Raw genomic sequence first — 18528 nt, forward strand, 5'->3', positions numbered from 1 at the left:
AAAAAAAAAAAAAAGAAGTTGGCCCATTAAAAACAAAAAAAAGACCTCTAGAAAGTAAGGAAGCAAAGCAGGTAGACATCTGGCCCCAAAGTATTTCACTCAGAGGGAACAGCAGGTACAAACACTCAGAGGGGGTAGCATGGCCAGCACCTTCAACGGAGAGCAAAGAGGCCCGTGTGGCTATAGCCGAGCACATGTGGAAAAGTAACAAGAGATGAGGAGTGGGAGTGGGGGTGGGGTCATATCCTGAGGGGTCTTCAGCTCCCACCGGGCGAGATGGAGAGCCCCGGACGTGTTTAAGACCTCAAAGGGCAAACCCCTCGCACGGCGCCACTCACCTTTCAGAGTAAGTTGAGACTTCTCAAAAGGCAGAGCCACTCCTGCGCGGCTGGAACTGGCAGATGCCATGTCATCACCAGAAAACTGCAAGGCAAGCACAGCAGTAGGTTTGCAGAGTACCTGGTAAGACACTGGGGAACTGTATTAATTTTAATATGTGAATGTAAAGATATGAAGTCCAGAAAATATAAATATCCAAGCAACTTGGTGTTACTTCTGTCACGGTGGCGTTTGGCTTGTAACGACTACGGGCCTAGATGGATCTTGGCTAGCCCAGGAAGGACACAGGACTACTAAACCAACACGTACAGGAGACAGCCTAAGTAACACCTTCAAAAAAAGAGTCACAGTTCAACAATATAAAAAAAAGGGGGGGCGGGGGGCTGGGGGGCTCAGTCAGTTGAGCATCCTACTCTTAACATCAGCTCAGACCATGGTCCCAGGATCGTGGGATTGAGCCCCGCATTGGGCTCATGTGCCAAGTGTGGAGCCTGCTTGGGATTCTCTCTTTCTCTTTCCCTCTGCCCTCTCCCCTGCTCACTCGTTCGCTCTCTCTGAGAAAAAAAGAAAAAAAAAAAAAAAAAGGGAGGCATCCGGTGGCTCAGTTGGTTAAGCATCCGACTCTTGATTTCACATTTCATGAGATTAAGCCCCGCATCAGGCTCAGGGCTGGGCATGGAGCCCACTTGGGATTCTCTCTCCCTCTCCCTCTGCCCCTCTCCCACTCACTCACAAGTGCATATGGATGCTAGCTCTCTTTCACAATAAATACGTTTTTCTAAAAATCCAATTTTTTAACCCATTTTTAATTTTTTAATGTTTATTCATTTCTTGAGAGAGAGAGAGCACAAGCAGGTGAGGGGCAGAGAGAGAGGGGGATAAAGGATCCAAAGTGGGCTCTGTGCTGACAGCAGAGAGCCCCATGCAGAGCTCAAACTCACAAACCATAAGATCATGACCTGAGTCAAAGTCAGACGCTCAACCAACCGAGGTGCCCCAAAGTAAACCAATTTTTTAAATCAGCAAAAGATGTGAATAGACATTTCTTCAAAAAAGATATACAGGGGCACCTGGGTGGCTCAGTCGGTTGAGTATCCAATTTTGGCTCAGGTTATGATCTCATGGTTCTTGAGTTCAAGCCCCACATGGGGGTCTCTGCTGTCAGCGAGGAGCCCACTTTGGATCCTTGGTCTCCCTCTCTCTCTGCCCCTCCCCCACGTGCACACACGCACGCGTTCATGCTCTCTCTCGCTCGCTCAAAAATAAACATTAAAAGTGTTCAAAAAAGGGGGCTCCTGGGGCGCCTGGGTGGCTCAGTCGGTTGAGCGTCCGGCTTTGGCTCGGGTCATGATCTCACGGTTCGTGAGTCTGAGCCCCACATCAGGCTCTGGGCTGACAGCTCAGAGCCCGGAGCCTGCTTCGGATTCTGTGTCTCCCTCTCTCTGCCCCTCCTCCACTTGCACTGTATGTCTCTCTCTCTCAAAAATAAACATCAAAAAAATTTTTTTTAATTAAAAAAAAAAAAGTGTTCAAAAAAAAGGATATACAAATGGCCAAAAAGCACATGTGGGGTGTGCGTCACTCACTACCTCACTCCATCTTGGCTAGAGGTATAAGTCTATCTTGCATTTGGAATGGATCTATTAATCGTATACAATTTTGTAATAGCGTCCTTTGTCATTTGAAAAATATTGGTTCACTGAGCTATGTAGATATTCCAAATGTTGACACATTTCATTATACACTATCCAAAAACAGCACATTTGTGAAATGTCACCAGTGATATCATCAGACAGATCTTTAAGTATTGGGAAACTGTCAAGCTCTTAGTGGTAGATATGTGTTCCAAAATTCTACTTTTCACTTCAAAACTCATATTTTATCATTGGCAACAAATGCTGTGAGCTGTTTTCCTTCAAGTGACAGGCTCACTTCATTCATCTTCACGAAAATGTCTGCCAAACACCCAAATCTAGTAACTTCAGTTAAGTGAAAATAGTATTTCACAAAAAAAGCAACGAACTCAGCTCTCAATTCAAACACTCACAAAAGTGCTTTTTCTCAAGGTAACCATTATGGTTCAGAACGCAGAAGCGCCTTGAGCATAGTTTCCATTTCATCAAAGAGAATATTAAAAAAGACACGCATACGAGTCAAGACTTAATAAAATTAGTAACTTTTACTGCTCCATCAAGTACATTCGTAAGTGCAACTAACTGTTTTCTTCTCTTTCACCCAGTATGCCCCACTGAGGAATACGGTGACAACAGCTGAGAGGCGTGCCACTGCCCGGATTCAAGCTACAGCAACAACAGCTCTACCCACCTTTGCTTTTGCACCATCCGTGCGTATGTGATCACAGAGGAAAAAGGCAAAGAAAGTTGTTATGAAAACAATTTTGATCTTGCAAAACCCTGTAACTCTCAAGGGGCCGCCAGAGGTAGAAGGACCACCCCTGAGAACTGCTACTGCAAAAACACTGAAATTCCTATTCTATTCAACATCATTAATACCTTCTCTCATTCTTTTTGTTTCTGATCTCTCCTCTGAACTTCCAATCCTGAAGAGCTCTTCAGCCTTAAAACAATGCATGACTCCAAGAATGGAAGCCCTTTACGTGAGGATGAAATGTGGCCACTGTGAAGTCACAATGATTTTGACATTTTCCATAGCTAAGGTCAAATCATTTTGTGCCTCAAGATGTTAGCCCAAAACAAAATAATCTGCCTTATTTGTAAGATATATCTAGTCCAAAAAATTTGTAAGTGATTAGTTTTTTGTTTTTTGGGTTTTTTTTCTGGACTGGTCTGTAACAAGCATTTTACTTCAATCTTACATATGGAACAGCAGTGGAATCCCCTGAAAAGTTGCAGGGAGCATATGGCAATATGATACTGGAATGGCGGAATACGGGAATACAATACTGAAACTACCCTTATCAACTTCTCAAGACTAGACCTCCATGTTATTAAATCTGGTAGTGAATTCTCAGTCCTCGTCTTACGTGACCTGATGGATCCATCACTCTCTTCCTTGACATGCTTCCTTCCCTCGGTTCCAGAAGTCACACCTGCCTGATTTTCCACCCACCTGGCCTGCTGCTCCTGCTCAGCCCCTTTGCGGGCTCCTTTTCCCCTCCTCACCCTCTAACATGAGGGTGTCCCATGGCCCAGGCGTTACCCATCTACTGGTTATTTCACTGGTCTCATGGCTTTAAATACCATCTATTTGTTGAGCGTCCCATATCGGTATGTCTGCTACAAACCTCACCCTCGAACCTCAGACCCTCTGTCTACTGGCAAAACCGATCTTCTGATATCCCCCCTTCCCCCACGAATGTGCTTCTCAGCCTTCCGCATCTCAGTTAATGACAACTCCTTCCAACCAGTGGCTCAGGCCAAAATCCTGGGGCTCATCCCTCCTTCTCCTTTCTCCCTCCCACCCCACATCAATCCGTCAATAATGCCTGTTGGTTCTACCATTAAAATATTCCCAGGTTCAAATATTTCTCTCCACCTCTACTGTCAGTGTCTTGGTCCAAAGCCCGGTGATCTCTTACCCAGATTGTTGTTTCTCCCTTCACCCCCTTCAATCTAATCTCTACACTCAGCAGATTGATTTTTTTTTTTTTTAATATGTACGTCAGATTATATCGCTCTGCTATTCAAAACCACCCAGCGGCTTCTCATCCACCTCAGAGCAAAAGCCAAAGTCCTGAAAATGGAGGTCCTGTGTGCTACAGTCCAGACCCCTCTCTGACCTCATCCCTTTTCTCTCCCCACTTATTCCCTCCTCTCAAGCTACTACACAAGCCTCCTCACTGTTCCTTGAACATGCCAGATATGCTCCCCTCTTAGACTTCCACCTTTTCCATCTAGAATGTTCTTTCCCCAGTAGTCCACATACGTGGTTTATTCCTTCATTACCTCAGGCATTTACTCAAATGTCACTTTTTTTTTTTAATATTTCTTTTTGAGAGACAGCACACACACACACACACACACACACACACACACACACACGAGCAGGGAGGGGAGAGAGAGGGACCGAGACAGAAATCAGAGGCGGGTTCTGCGCTGACAGCAGAGAGCTCAATGCGGGCCTCAAACTCATGATCCGTGAGATCATGACCTGAGTTGACGTTGGACGCTTAACCAACTGCACCACCGGGTGCCCTCAAATGTCACTTTCTTAAGAGGTGTTCCCAGACCACCCTATTAACCCTACCTCTCCACACACATTTGGGCCCATCCTTCCTTATTTTACTCTTCCTCCCTAGCATTTATCACTGACATGATTAATATCATATTGATTTATCATATTTATTGTCTCTCTCTACCCAGCCCCCCCCCCCCCCAAGAATGTAAGCTGCGTGAAGGCTGAGATGTGTGTCCCATCTGTCAGCCCTGTAGCCTGACTATCCAGAATGGTGCCTGCCCCATAACTGGAACTCCAGAAATGGTTCCTGAATGAATGAATTTGAACATCATTTTCTGAAATTTAAAAGGATGATGTTGTGATTCCCCAGTCTGAATTTGTTTGGGAAAAGCAATAAAAAGATCAACTCTTTGGGGCGCTGAGTGGCTCAGTGAGTTAAGCTTCCAACTCTTGATTTCAGTTCGGGAGTCACAATCTCACAGTTCGTGAGTTGGAGCCCCACACAGGGCTCTGTGCTGACAGTGTGGAGCCTGCTTGGGAATCTCTCCTCTCTCTGTCCCTCTGCTGCTTGCTAGCGTGTGTGCTCTCTCTCTCAAAATAAATTAGTAAACTTAAAAAAAAAATCAAGTCTCTTTCTACCTAGCAGATTAGCAAGAGATTGGAAGTCTGACAATAAGTGCTGGTGAGAAGCCTTATACACTTTTGGGGGCATATTAGATGGTACCTGCCAGCTCCATAAAGTTAAAGATGCGTATATAGTGCACCTCCCGAGATTCCATTCCTACATATCTGCCAAGAGAAAATCGTCTAACACACGCTGAAGAAGCCATATTCAAAGACATTCGTCACAACAATGTTTCTAGTAGTAAAAATTTGTAAACAATGTCCATCAATGGGGGAATGAGTAAACTGTGATACATTTATAAAATGGAATACTATGTAGTGCTTGAAATATATGAATTCAATCTTCATGTACAAATCCCAAATTATAATGCTAAAAGGAAAAAAAAAAGCCAGGGGAAACCTAATGTAGTATAATGCAATTGGTGTATACTTGAACTTACACAAAACACTTGTACATTGCTGCGGCCAAACGTAAATGGAATAAAAGCATAAAAGCGTGGATGGAAAGTAACCACACAGAGGTGAGAACAGAAGTTACCCCTGGGGTAGCACAGAAGGCAGCAGGGGAACTGGAGTGAGGAGCGAGGCCAAGGGAACTTCAAATGTATCCGCAACATTTTATCTTTTAAAGAAAAAGTTCTGAAGCAAATATGGCAAAATGTTAATATTCATTAAATCCAGATGGTGGTTTTTATGACTATTTTTTATCTAATTCTCTGAACCATTTTACATGTTTGATCTTTCCCGTAGTTTAACGATAATTTTAAGGGGGAAGAAAGATCATATCTTGAATAATGAAGGAAAGATTAATGATTATAAATTAAGCCTCAGGGCTTTCACTAACAGGGGTTAAAACACTATAAGCTGGAAATCCATTATTCATAGACTTTAAAAATAAAAGAACATTTTAAAAACCTTTACATCTATTGGGACTCTCTCTTTCCTAAGGCAACTCGATGGAGGGTAATTTTAAACTAGCTTTAGTATTTTTTAGCCCGTGGCCTGAACTCCAGAGACTTCGAGAGAATGAAACTGGAAGCTTCCACACGGCCTGTTAAATGGGAAGAAGCCCAAACCTCTTGATCTATATACTTCGTGGCCCCAAAACAAAATCAGTCAGATAAATTTCAAAGAAGGCTTAGAAGGAAGAAAGCCAACCGGGAAAGGAGGAGAAACAGAGCAGACAAGACATTTTCTTTCTCCAATGTCTTTCGTGATTACAGTCCATTGTTTCTTAACAATAATCAGTGTTATTCTGCAGGGCTCTGCCTGTCTTTCCAGATCCAATAGGGAAAATAGCACCTTGACATCACAAGGCAGGTAGGTATTTTGAACTGTAAAACCTTTTCAACCATGTATTTTAAAAAGTAACCATTCCTAGAGAAGAGAAGTCAGATCCCATCCCAAAAGCACTTTTAATCTATTAGCTTCTGCCTCAGGGCCCCTAATGGGCATGAGTCTCAAATCCCCACTACGCACTACAGGAATCTCATGAAACCTGAGGTCTCAGCAACACTGTGGTGAACTCAAGGAATTGTTTCCCTTGCTAAAAGCAATTGGAAATGCTTGCATCCAAATTGCTCCCCAAAAAAACTGACTTAGCATAAGCCTGGGCCAGGAAGGAGGAAGAAAGAGAACAATGTTTAAAATAGCACCAAAGATTACAGACACACAAAGAATTTCATTATTGGAGAAAGTAACGGATTTATTGGGAGGGGAAGGGGGAAGCCAAAACTAACTCTGGTAGATTTACCCAAATTTGTTTTAAAAAATGAAACATATATTGTCCTCTGAACCTATCCTCTATGTAAATCTTGAAAAGTATGTTTTAAAAATGAAATATAACAGAGTAGAAAATATGAGTACATCAAACGTAAGGAAAAGTATTATTTCCTGAAAAGTCTGTTCAGATAAATGTATACTATATGTACATGCATACTGGGTCATATCAAATACATTTTTTTTCTAAAGGGTGCAGTCAAAAAAAAATGAAAAAAAAAAAAAAACGCTCTAAAACAAACCCATTTTATGCAGGGTTCAGATTAGAGAGACGCTCACAAACACCACAAAACCCAGTAAGTAAACACTAGGTTTGAGGACGACTCATTCAAAGAAATGTCATCAGTTTATTGTCATTTTAGGTCTGAGAAATTCTTCCACATCTACATAAAAGAACCTCACAGGCCTGGGTGAAAGGTATTCATTTACTCATTCAATGAATGTTTACTGAGCATCTTTTATACACCAAGCACTGTTTTGGGTGCTAGCGATACATCAGTGAATAAAACAGGAAAAAAAAAAAAAAATTCCTGGTAAAGAACCTAGAAAGATCCCCTCCTGGCCCTGGCTCAGAAATGGAAGAAGTAACCACTGTGAAATATGCCAAATGTTCTCCACAAGAATGGCCCATCTCTAGGGAAAAAGACTTTACCCAGAGCTTTATCCTAACTAGGGGGAGGAAATTTCCCTAAGGCCTTTCTAGCCTTCTTGTTTCACCTAAGGGGGAGAAAACAGTTCATAAACACTTGTGAAGGTCACAACCAAGAGACAAAGACCCATTAAAAGACTGAGATTTAATGATAAGATTGCAAAATACTCCCCCTCCCCCATACTTTCCTATCATATCATGGGTCATAAGAGTGGGTTACACCTAAAAGAGATGAAAGGTGCACACTTTGAGCTCCTGGGGGACGCGCCTGGGAGGCTCAATCGGTTACACATCCGACTTCAGCTCAGGTAATGATCTCACGGTTTGCGGGTTCGAGTCCCGCGACAGCTCAGAGCCTGGAGCCTGCTTCAGAATCTGGTATCCCTCCCTCTTTCTTTGCACCTCTCCAGCTTGCGCGTGCTCTCACTCTCTCTCTCAAAAATGAATAAATATTTTTTTTAATTAAAAAAAAAGAAAGAAAGAAAGTCTGACTCTTGATTTCAGCTCAGGTCACAATCCCAGGTTTGTGGGATCGAGCCCCATGTCCAGCTCCACAAAGAGCATGGAGCTTGCTTGAGTATCTCTCTCTCCCTCTGCTCCTCTCCCCCACTCATGCTCTCTTTCTCTTTCTAAAATAAATTTATTTAAAATTTTTTTATTTAAAAAAAAAAAAGGACTTCTTAGGGAAGACCAAAGATAACCAAGAGACCAAAACAAGAACACTAGATGAATTTGAAGTTTCTGGTACTTACAGTTTTAGCGATCATTAAATACAAACCAACTCCTAGCCAGATTAACATAAAATCCCAAACGAAAGGCCTATTCACCTCAGTTCCTATTACCCAATGAAACATGTCCAGCCTTCAATTAAAAATTATTATAAGAAAGGGGCACTTGGGTGACTTAGTTGGTTAAGTATCTGACTTCAGCTCTGATCTCATGGTTCATGAGTTCTAGCCCCACATCAGGCTCTGCACTGACGGTATGGAGCCTACTTGAGATTCTCTTTCCTTTTCTCTTTGCCCCTCCCCCACTTGCAAGTACGCATGCACACACATGCTCTCTCTCTCTCTCTCTCTCTCTCAAACTTTAAAAAAAATTTTTAATATTTTTATTTATTTTTGAGACAGCAAGAGACAGAGCATGAGCAGGGGAGGGGCACAGAGGGAGAGAGGGAGACACAGAATCCAAAGAAGGCTCCAGGCTCTGAGCTGTAAGCACAGAGCCTGATGCGGGGTCTGAACTCACGGACTGTGAGATCATGACCTGAGCTGAAGTCGGACGCCCACTGACTGAGCCACCCAGATGCCCCTAAATAAATAAACTTTTAAAGAAATTACAATTAGGGGCTCCTGGTGGCTCAGTCAGTTAATCATCCAACTCTTGGTTTCAGCTCAGGTCACGATCTCACAGTTTCATGAGTTCAAGCCCCACTTCGGGTTCTATGTTAACCCTGCAGAGCCTGCTAGGGATTTCCTCCCTCTCTCTCTCTCTCTCTCTCTCTTTCTCTCTCGCCCTGGCTCATGCTTTCTCTGTCTCTCTCAAAAATAAATAAATAAACTTTAAAAAAAATTACAAGCAATGCCTAAAGGCAAGAATAACAGTGTGAAGAGACAAAGCAGTATCAGAACCAGACTCAGAGATAACAGAGATTTTAAAACTATCAGACAGAATTTAAAATAACTTTGGGGGTGCCAGGCTGGCTCAATCAGTTGAATGTCTGACTTTGGTTAAGGGTCTGAGTTCTGCTCAGGTGATGGTCTCATGGTTCGTGGTTTCGAGCCCCATGTCCGTCAGGCTCTGTGCTGACAGCTCGGAGCCTGGATTCTAGGATTCTGTGTTTCCCTCTCCCTCTGCCCCTCCCCTGCTCTCTCTCTCTCTCTCTCTCTCAAAAATAACTATGGATGAATATGTTAATGATTCTACTGGAAAGAGTAGAAAACACCCAAGAACAGATGGACAATGTAAGTAGAGATGTGGAAACTCTAAGAAAGAAAAAAGAAAATGCTAGAAATCTAAAACAGTGTAACATAAACGTAAAATGCCTTGATGGGCTCATCAGTAGACAACGTGGCTGTGGACTCAGAGCTTGAAGATACGTCAGATGAAACTTCCCAAATGAAAATGCAAAGAGAAGAAAGAATGTTTTTAAAAGTCCAAGAACCGTGAGATAATTTCAAAATGTGCAAAATATGCATAATTGGAATAGCAGAAGAAGAGAGAACAGAGCAAAAGAAATACCTTAGGTAATAATGGCCAAGAATTTTCCAAAATTAAAAACCAAGAACAAGCCCCAAATCCAGGAAGCTCAGAGAACATCAAGTAGGATAAATACCAAAAACAAGAACAAAACAAACAACTGGACACACAATATTACCTTATTTAATCTAGACAAAGCCAAAAACAAAGAGAAAATCTTGAAAGAAGCCAAAGGAGAAAAAAAAAACCAGCAAACCTATACAGGATTAAGGATGAGAATTACAGCAGGCTTCTTACCGGAAACGATACAAGCAACAAGACAGCAGAATGAAATAGTTAAAGTATTAAAAGAAAAAAGACACTAACCTAGAATTTTGGGGCCAGTGGAGTTATTCTTCAAAAGTAAAGGAATAAACAAAAGACTTCCTCAAACAAAAACACGCTCTGAAAGAAATTTTTAAAAGAAGTTTTTCCAGGAGAAAGAAATGATACAGGTCACTCATATCTACCCACAGAAAAGAAGAGCATGAGAGAAAGAATAAATGAGGCTCCATCCACTGGCTTCTTCAAACACTAAAAGACTGATAACACAGGGAGAGGACATGTGCCCCAAGGGATGTCAGACAGAAACCAAATGAGAGATGTGTGGAGGTGACCAGCAGTCGGAGGAAAACAAAGCAGTTTAGGAGGACAGGAATTTGAGATGGCAGTCGAAAGCAGAGAAAATTGTGGACAAGGAAAGTCTTGCTGGGAAGGTGACTTCTGAGCAAAGACCTGAAGATGGCGGACGGAATAGAGAATATCAGTGGAAGAACATTCCAGGCAGATAAAAGAGCAAGGGCAGAAGCTCTTGAGGTGCTGGTGAGTCTTGGGAGGATAAACAACAAAAAGGGGCCAGCGCATGTCAAGGGCATTGAAGGAGGAAGAAAATGACAGCGGTAAGAGATTCAGTGGAATTTGAAAAATTCTTCGTAAGTAAAATTATTCTTAGTGAAATAGGAAATGCTTTGGAGCATGGTTCTCGATTCCTTGTGCACCAAGAATGAATGATCTGGGGAGTATGAAAAACAGACCAACAAAAAGGACAACCAAATCCCAGCCTCAGGGATTCCCATTTGCTTGGTCTGGAGTAGGGTGGGGTCAGCTATGTTATCTAAAAATTCCCCCAGGGTATCCTAATATAAATTTGGGGTAAGAACCACTGGTTTACTGTTACTGAATTAGCCCACTGTACTAAGAGTAGGACTTTAGCTCTATCCAAATGTTGTAGGCAAAACCAAAATTATGCAGAAAAATTGCACAGAAAAATATGCAGATGAAAAAAATGGGGGAATATAAAACTCTAGGAACAGAATCTAGTGAAGGAGCTCTGTGTCAGTAGTGGTTCCAAGGAGACCACATATTACACCACTTTCCATGATATCAACTTTTCCCCGGAGAGCCTGCCAGGGGCTCTCAATAAACCTGACAGATTAAACACGTATATTTATCTCTGTCTGTCCCCTTCTCAAACTCCATCAGAAAGACAGAAAAGAAATACAAAAACAGGGGCACCTGGGTGGCTCAGTCGGTTAAGTGACCTTTGATCTCGGCTCCGGTCACGATCTCCGGGTTTGTGAGTTTGAGCCCCGCGTGGAGCTCTGTGCTGACAGCACGGTGCCTGCTTGGGATTCTTTCTCCCTCTCTCTGCCCCTCCCCTGTTCACTCTCTCTCTGTCTCTCTCTCAAAAAAAGAAATAAGATTTAAAACAAAAAGAAATACAAAAATACAAACCCACTAAAAATGAATAGAAAACGAAACAACAGTTAAAGAGGGAGGCAACATTCTGGAAAGCGAGTTGAAACTGAAACCTAACTGCCTGAACCGGCTGGGGAGGCAGAGCTGCCGAGAAGCAGGCTGATGGCGCTGAGGGTCAATAACCGGGTCACCAGGTACATCTGAAAGTGAGAACCTAAGTGAGCCTAAAAACAGGAGAGACCAGTGAAAGCCTGTATGGAAAACAGAGTTCCTGGACCCCCTTCCCCACCAATTCAGCTAGGCAGTCACCCTCCCTAAACCTGAACAGGAGAGTTAATTTTTAGACTCTGGATAGATTCGACTACACCTGAGGATTTCAGGCACAGCTGAGGGTAGTGATAAGGCACCATGCAGATCCAGGAAGATAAGTGGAAGTCTACATCAGGAACTGTGACCAGTCACTGGCCCCCCACCCCACTCACCTTCCCTCATTTGAGTCCTAGGACACAGCTAAGCCTGCTGGTACTTCATGCAGAAAGGAACACAATTTGAGGAGAGCCTCAGACAGAAAAGCCAGATATCAAAACAGGCAGAGAAAAAAAATAACTGACAAGCTGATCCTAAAATGCATAAGAAAATGCAAGGGATCCAGAATAGCCAAAATAATCCTGAAAAAAAAAAAGAAAAACGAAGTTGGAGGATTCACGTTTCCTGATTTCTAAACTTACCACCAAGCCACAGTAATCAAGACCATGGAGTACAGGCATAAAGACAGACCTACAGAGCAAGTAAAGAAAACTGAGAATCCACAGACAAACCCATACTTTTTCGTCCAATTGATTTTAGACAAGGGTGCCGAGACAATTCAGCAGAAATAAGAGCAATAGTCTTTTCAGCGAATGGTGCTAGCACAACTGGGTATGCGTGCGCGAATGAAGGTGGGCCTGTGCCTCACACCTGATACAAAAATGAACTCAAAATGGATCAAAGACCAAAATATAAGAGCAAAAACTCTAAAACCCAGAAAAAAAACGAAAGGCATAAATCTTCATGACTTTAAGTCAGGAAATGGTTCCTTGGACATGCTATGAAAAGCACAAATAAATAAAAACAAGATAAATTTGTCTTCATCAAAATTAAAATTTTCTGTGCTTTAGAGGAGACCATCAAGGAAGTGAAAAGACAACCCAAAGAATGAAAGTATTTGCAAAGCATGTATCTGATAAGACTCGTATCTAGAATAAAGAACTTTTACAACTCAGTAATAAAAAGCCAAATAATACAACTTAAAAAGAAATGCGCAGGGGCACGTGGGTGGCTCAGCTGGTTAAGCATCCACTTCTTGGTTTCAGCTCAGGTCAGGATGTCACAATTCGTGAGTTCGAGCCCACATTCCGCTCTGCACGGACTGTGGAGACTGCTTGGGATTCTCTCTCTCTTTCCCTCTCTCTCTCACTCTCAAAATAAACTTTTTTTTTTTTAATTTTTTTTTTCAACGTTTATTTATTTTTGGGACAGAGAGAGACAGAGCATGAACGGGGGAGGGTCAGAGAGAGAGGGAGACACAGAATCGGAAACAGGCTCCAGGCTCTGAGCCATCAGCCCAGAGCCGGACACGGGGCTCGAACTCACAGACCGCGAGATCGTGACCTGGCTGAAGTCGGACGCTTAACCGACTGCGCCACCCAGGCGCCCCAAAATAAACTTTTTTTTTTTAATGGGCAAAGGATCTAAACAGACATTTCTCTAAAGAAGAGATTAAAAAAAAAAACAATATATGAAAGGATGCACAAGCTCACTGGTCACTAGTGAAACGCTAACATTTTAAAACCATACTGAGATACCCCTTCACACAAACTAAAATGGCCAAAATCAGAAAGTATACAAGAACAAATGACAGCAAGAACTTGGAGAAATCAGAATCCTCAAATAATGCTAGCAAGAAATGAAAAATGGTGAACAACTTTGGAAAACACCTTGACAGTTCCTCAAAAATCAAACAGAATCAGGGCACCTGGCTGGCTCAGTCGGTGGAGCACGTAACTCTTGGTCTCAGGATTGTGAGTTCAAGCCCCACGTTGGGTTAAAGATTACTCGAAGATAAAATATTTTTTAAAAAGTTAAACAGAATTTTAAGACCCTGCAATTCCATTTCTAGGTGTATGCCCAAAAGAACAAATGTGCATAGCAGGATTATTCAGAATTAAAAAAGGGGAAACAACCCAAATGTTCATGAACTGAGAAATAGATAAGAAAATGCAGTATATCCTTACAATAGAATATTCTTTGGTGAAAAAAGGAACGAAGTGCTGTTTCATTCTGCAATATGGATGACCTATGAAAACTTGACACTAAGTAAAAGAAAAGAAAAAAAAGGAAGCAGGCAAAAAGGCCCGATTATTATATGATTTCATTTATACAAAATACTTAGAATAGGCAAATCTGTGGAAAGAGAAAGGAGATCAGTGGTTGCCTAGGGCTGAGAGGGTCAGGGGGGTGGAGTGACTGTTAATGGGTAAAAAGTTTCTCTCGAGGTGATGAAATGTTCTGCAAATAGACAGTAGTAACAACTACACAAACTTTGTGAAAAGGCTAACATTCGCAGAAATAACACTTCAAAGCAGTGAATTGTAAAGTATATGAATTATATCTCTTTTTAAAAAGCTTATAGTTAAATGAAACAGAGATCAAAAATAGCCTCAAAACAATTCAGAGATAAAATATTGCACCTAGGAAACAAGAACAGAATGTAATTTTAAAGGAAGGAAGGAAGGAAGGGGTGCCTGGGTGGCTCAGTTGGTTAAGCGGCTGACTTCAGCTCGGGTCATGATCTCGCGGTCCGTGAGTTCGAGCCCCGTGTCGGGCTCTGTGCTGACCGCTCAGAGCCTGGAGCCTGTTTCAGATTCTGTGTCTCCCTCTCTCTGACCCTCCCCCGTTCATGCTCTGTCTCTCTCTGTCTTAAAAATAAATACACATTAAAAAAATAAATTAAAAAAATAAATAAATAAAGGAAGGAAGGAAGGCAAGCAGGCAGGAAGGTGGGAAGGCAAGCTGGCTGGGTGGTTGATTCAGAGAATAAGAAACTGCTCTTAGAAAGGACAGTGCTGACAGAAAAAAACAAAGCTGATAAAGTGAAGACACACGCTAAAAAGTAGAACCAAAAGAAAAAGAAGAGAAAAACAACTTTTTTAAAATAGAGAATTTATTTTAAATGTCCACTGTCCAACTTAGAGTAAGTCCAGAAATAGAAAAGGGGGAAAAGGGGGAAAGAAATCAGCACAGAAATGTTACAGAAGATTTTTCTTAAGTTGAAGTACATACAGTTCCAGACAGAAAGAACCCAAGGAGTGCACAGAACAATGCATGAGAAAACAAACCACTCTAATGCACAATGCCATGAAATTTCAGAACAGGAGAACAAAGGGTAAACAAGCTTCCTGTCACATTTACAAACAAGAGGAATCGGAGCAGCATCAGACTTCCAGACAGTAATACTAAATGCAAGAAGCCAATGCAATGCTTTCAGATTTTAGATAAAATTATTTTCAATCTAGAATTCTATGACCAAAAAAAGGCATCAATCAAATATAGCTGGAAAATAATGGTGTTTTCAGATTTGTAATCTCAAAAAAATTCCTCCCAAACTGCTTTCCTCAGAAAGCTACTGAAAGATGTGCTCCGGGAGAGTAAAGAAGAAACAGGATGGATAGTGGGGATTCACATGGGAAAGACAAAAGGAATTCTGAGATGAATGATGAAAAAATCCCAAGGTATTACAGTGTAACAGCCCAGAAAGCAATCAGTCCAGACCAGAGAGTTTATACGAAGTGTTATCTCTAGATAAAAGAATGAAAACAGAAGAAAAATTACACGATGCATCTGATGCACTTAAAAAAGGAGAACTTTAGCTCTATCACAATGTTTGGTGCAGGGGTGCCTGAGTGGCTCAGTCAGTTAAGCATCCTTGATTTCGGCTGAGGTCATGATCTCACAGTTCATGAGTTTGAGCCCCACAATGGGCTCGCCTACTTGGGATTCTCTCTCTCTCTCTCTCTCTCTCTCTCTCTCTCTCTTTGCCCCTCCCCACCCGCGAGTGCGCAGCCGGGCACTCTCTTTCTTATAAAGGACTCTGAGTTGAAAGGGTCTCTCTCTTTTTTTTTTTTAATGTTTATTTTTTTGAGAGAGATACAGTGAGAACCAGGGAGGGACAGAGAGAGAGGGAGACACAGAATCCGAAGCAGGCTCCAGGCTCTGACAGCATAGAGTGCGACATGGGGCTGGAATTTACAAACCATGAGATCAAGCCAAAGTCAGATGCTTAACCAACTGAGCCATCCAGGCGCCCTGCATTCTCTCTCTCTTTCTGTCTCTCTCACGCTCCCTCTCAAAGTAAATAAATAAACAAACATTAAAAAGAAAAAGTTTGGTGCAGAATTAGTGACAGGAACACAGAAAACTATGCAAATGAAAAAATCAGGAAATAAGGAAGTAGTAACAACAAAAGTTGTATGAAAGGAAATGTAATCCTAATAAACTGTGTGACTCAGCTGTGAATAAAATTGATAATTATAATAGCATAAATCATTTAATCAAAACTTGTGATGTGGGAATACTCAGAAGATCAGGGTAGAATACGTGTTTGTGGAGACTGGCCAGAAAGAGAGCTAAATCCTCACCTTCGGTAAGTTAAAAGACAGTAAATAAAACTGACAAGCTAAAAAATAACAGTATAAGGATGTCACTCAGAAAGGCAGAAGTTGGGGTGCCTGGCTGTCCCAGTCAATAGAGCATGTGACTCTTGATCTTGGGGTCATGAGATTCAAGCCTCATGTTGGGAGTGGAGCTACTTAAAAACCAAAACAAAACAAAACAAAAATATGCAGAATACCATAAAAAAAAAAAAAAAAAAAAAAAACGTTGAAAGTCATGAACTCTATAGAGCAAGAATCAAGAACAAAGAGGGGTGAAGCTAGGAAATGCTGTTGCGTTACAAGTCTTGTAATGCTATTTGGCTTTTTAAACTATGTGCATGTATTATTTTGGTCATAAATAAAATTTAAATTCAGAAAAGGAAAAGACTTCTCTTCAAATCAGGTCATAGGATGATGTCCTTGTTTAATTTTAATAAGAACATCCCGTCTACATTCAATTAGCGTAGTGGGTTGAATTGTAGCACCCAAAAAGGCATGTCTAAGCACTAACCCCCTGGAACCTGTGAAGGTGACCTCGCTTGAAAACAGGGTTTTGCAGATGCAATTAAGTTACAGATCTCAAGATAAGATCACCTTGCATTTAGAGTGGGTCCAGCGTCCTTTTAAGAGACAGAGGGGAAAAGACATAGACACAGGACAGGAGGCCATGTGAAGACTGAGCAGAAATCAGAATCCTACAACTCCAAGCTAACAAACACCTGGAGCCACTAAAAGAGGCAAAAAAAGAATTTCCCTCAACCTCCCCACCTCCACCCCAGCCTAGAGGGATGAAGCCCTGTTGATCCTGACCCCTTAATTTCAAACTTATGGCCTCCAGAACTGTAGAGAAATACATTCACTTAGTTTTAAACCATCAGGCTTGTGGCAATTTGTTACACAGATAAGGAGCAGGAAACTAATACAATTAGCAACAAAGGCTTTGGAAGATGTTAACTTCAACTGCCATCAGGCTGAAACTGCACGTCCTCCTCTAAGAACACATCCTTTGGAGGCCCAACTCCCCCAGGACCACAGTAACTTCCTCCCAAAAATAAGCCCCTATAGTCACAGGGGCCATGGTCTTGCTCAAACTGTTTCTTTGTTGTGATTCCAGACACAAAAGAGAATCCTAAACATATTATGCTTTATCTCACTATTTTTAAAAAATGAGTATTTTTCACGCTCTGTCTCAAAACAATTTTTGATCCCACTACTGACACAGCGATTGATTAGCTTTAGAGAATTAAGAATAAGGTTAACTATTTTATTTTTTTTTTTTAACGTTTATTCATTTTTTGAGAGACACAGGGTGTGAGTGGGGGAGGGGCAGAGAAAGAGGGAGACACAGAATCTGAAGCAGGCTCCAGGCTCCGAGCGGTCAGCACAGAGCCCGATGTGGGGCTCGAACTCACAGGCTGTGAGATCATGACCTGAGCGGAAGTCGGACACTCAACCGACTGAGCCACCCAGGCGCCCCAAGATTAACTATTTTAATGAAAAGTCAGAGGATGAAGCAAAGAGAGCTACACTGGAAGAGTAGCAGGCAGCCTATCTCGTCTTCCCAGGAAAGCTTTACGATCTCCCTCCTCCTTTCCACCTCTTTCCTTTTCTGCTTGGCTAGGCCCCTCCCCCCTCCCCCACCGGCAATTTCTTCCTTTTCCCTGTGGTGACAGGGGCACGCCTCAGGCCCTGCAAGGGTATCTCCGGAGGGCTCACAACCAAAAAGGAGGCTGGACTCCAGCTCAGAGTTAGACTGTGGTACAACCTGAACTACCAGCTTGCAGTGGGGGTTATCAGCTCCACACTGAAGGTAACAAAGCCCTTACACCTTTCATTTTATTTTTTTTTTTATTTTTGTTTAACGTTTTATTTATTTTTGAGACAGGGATAGACAGAGCATGAACAGGGGAGGGTCAGTGAGAGGGAGACACAGAATCTGAAACAGGCTCCAGTCTCTGAGCTGTCAGCATAGAGCCCGACGCAGGGCTCGAACTCACAGACCGCGAGATCATGACCTGAGCCGAAGTCGGCCAATTAACCGACTGAGCCACCCAGGCGCCCCACACCTTTCATTTTAAATAAGAAACTAAATAAATAAGTAGGGGTGCCTGGCTGGCTCAGTCCAGAGAGCATGCGACTCTTGATCTTGGGTTGAAAGTTCGACGGGGCGCCTGGGTGGCGCAGTCGGTTAAGCGTCCGACTTCAGCCAGGTCACGATCTCGCGGTCCGTGAGTTCGAGCCCCGTGTCCGGCTCTGGGCTGATGGCTCAGAGCCTGGAGCCTGTTTCCGATTCTGTGTCTCCCTCTCTCTCTGCCCCTCCCCCGTTCATGCTCTGTCTCTCTCTGTCCCAAA

The 18528-nt window shown here is 42.4% G+C and overlaps 1 protein-coding gene across 1 annotated transcript in view; it reads right to left on the reverse strand.

The window, feature by feature from the left end:
* WWP2 (WW domain containing E3 ubiquitin protein ligase 2) overlaps window positions 1–18528 on the reverse strand; it is a 149408-nt gene that overhangs the window by 122687 nt on the left and 8193 nt on the right. The window contains exon 2 of the mRNA XM_086689042.1: window positions 339–423. Within this exon, the coding sequence (XP_086545168.1) occupies window positions 339–408 (70 nt within the window). The 5' untranslated portion in view covers window positions 409–423. The remainder of the gene's footprint in view (window positions 1–338; window positions 424–18528) is intronic.

This window comes from Puma concolor, chromosome E2 (genome assembly GCF_028749965.1).
Source record: "Puma concolor isolate L17-30 chromosome E2, mPumCon1.1.hap2, whole genome shotgun sequence".
Classification (NCBI taxonomy): domain Eukaryota; kingdom Metazoa; phylum Chordata; class Mammalia; order Carnivora; family Felidae; genus Puma; species Puma concolor.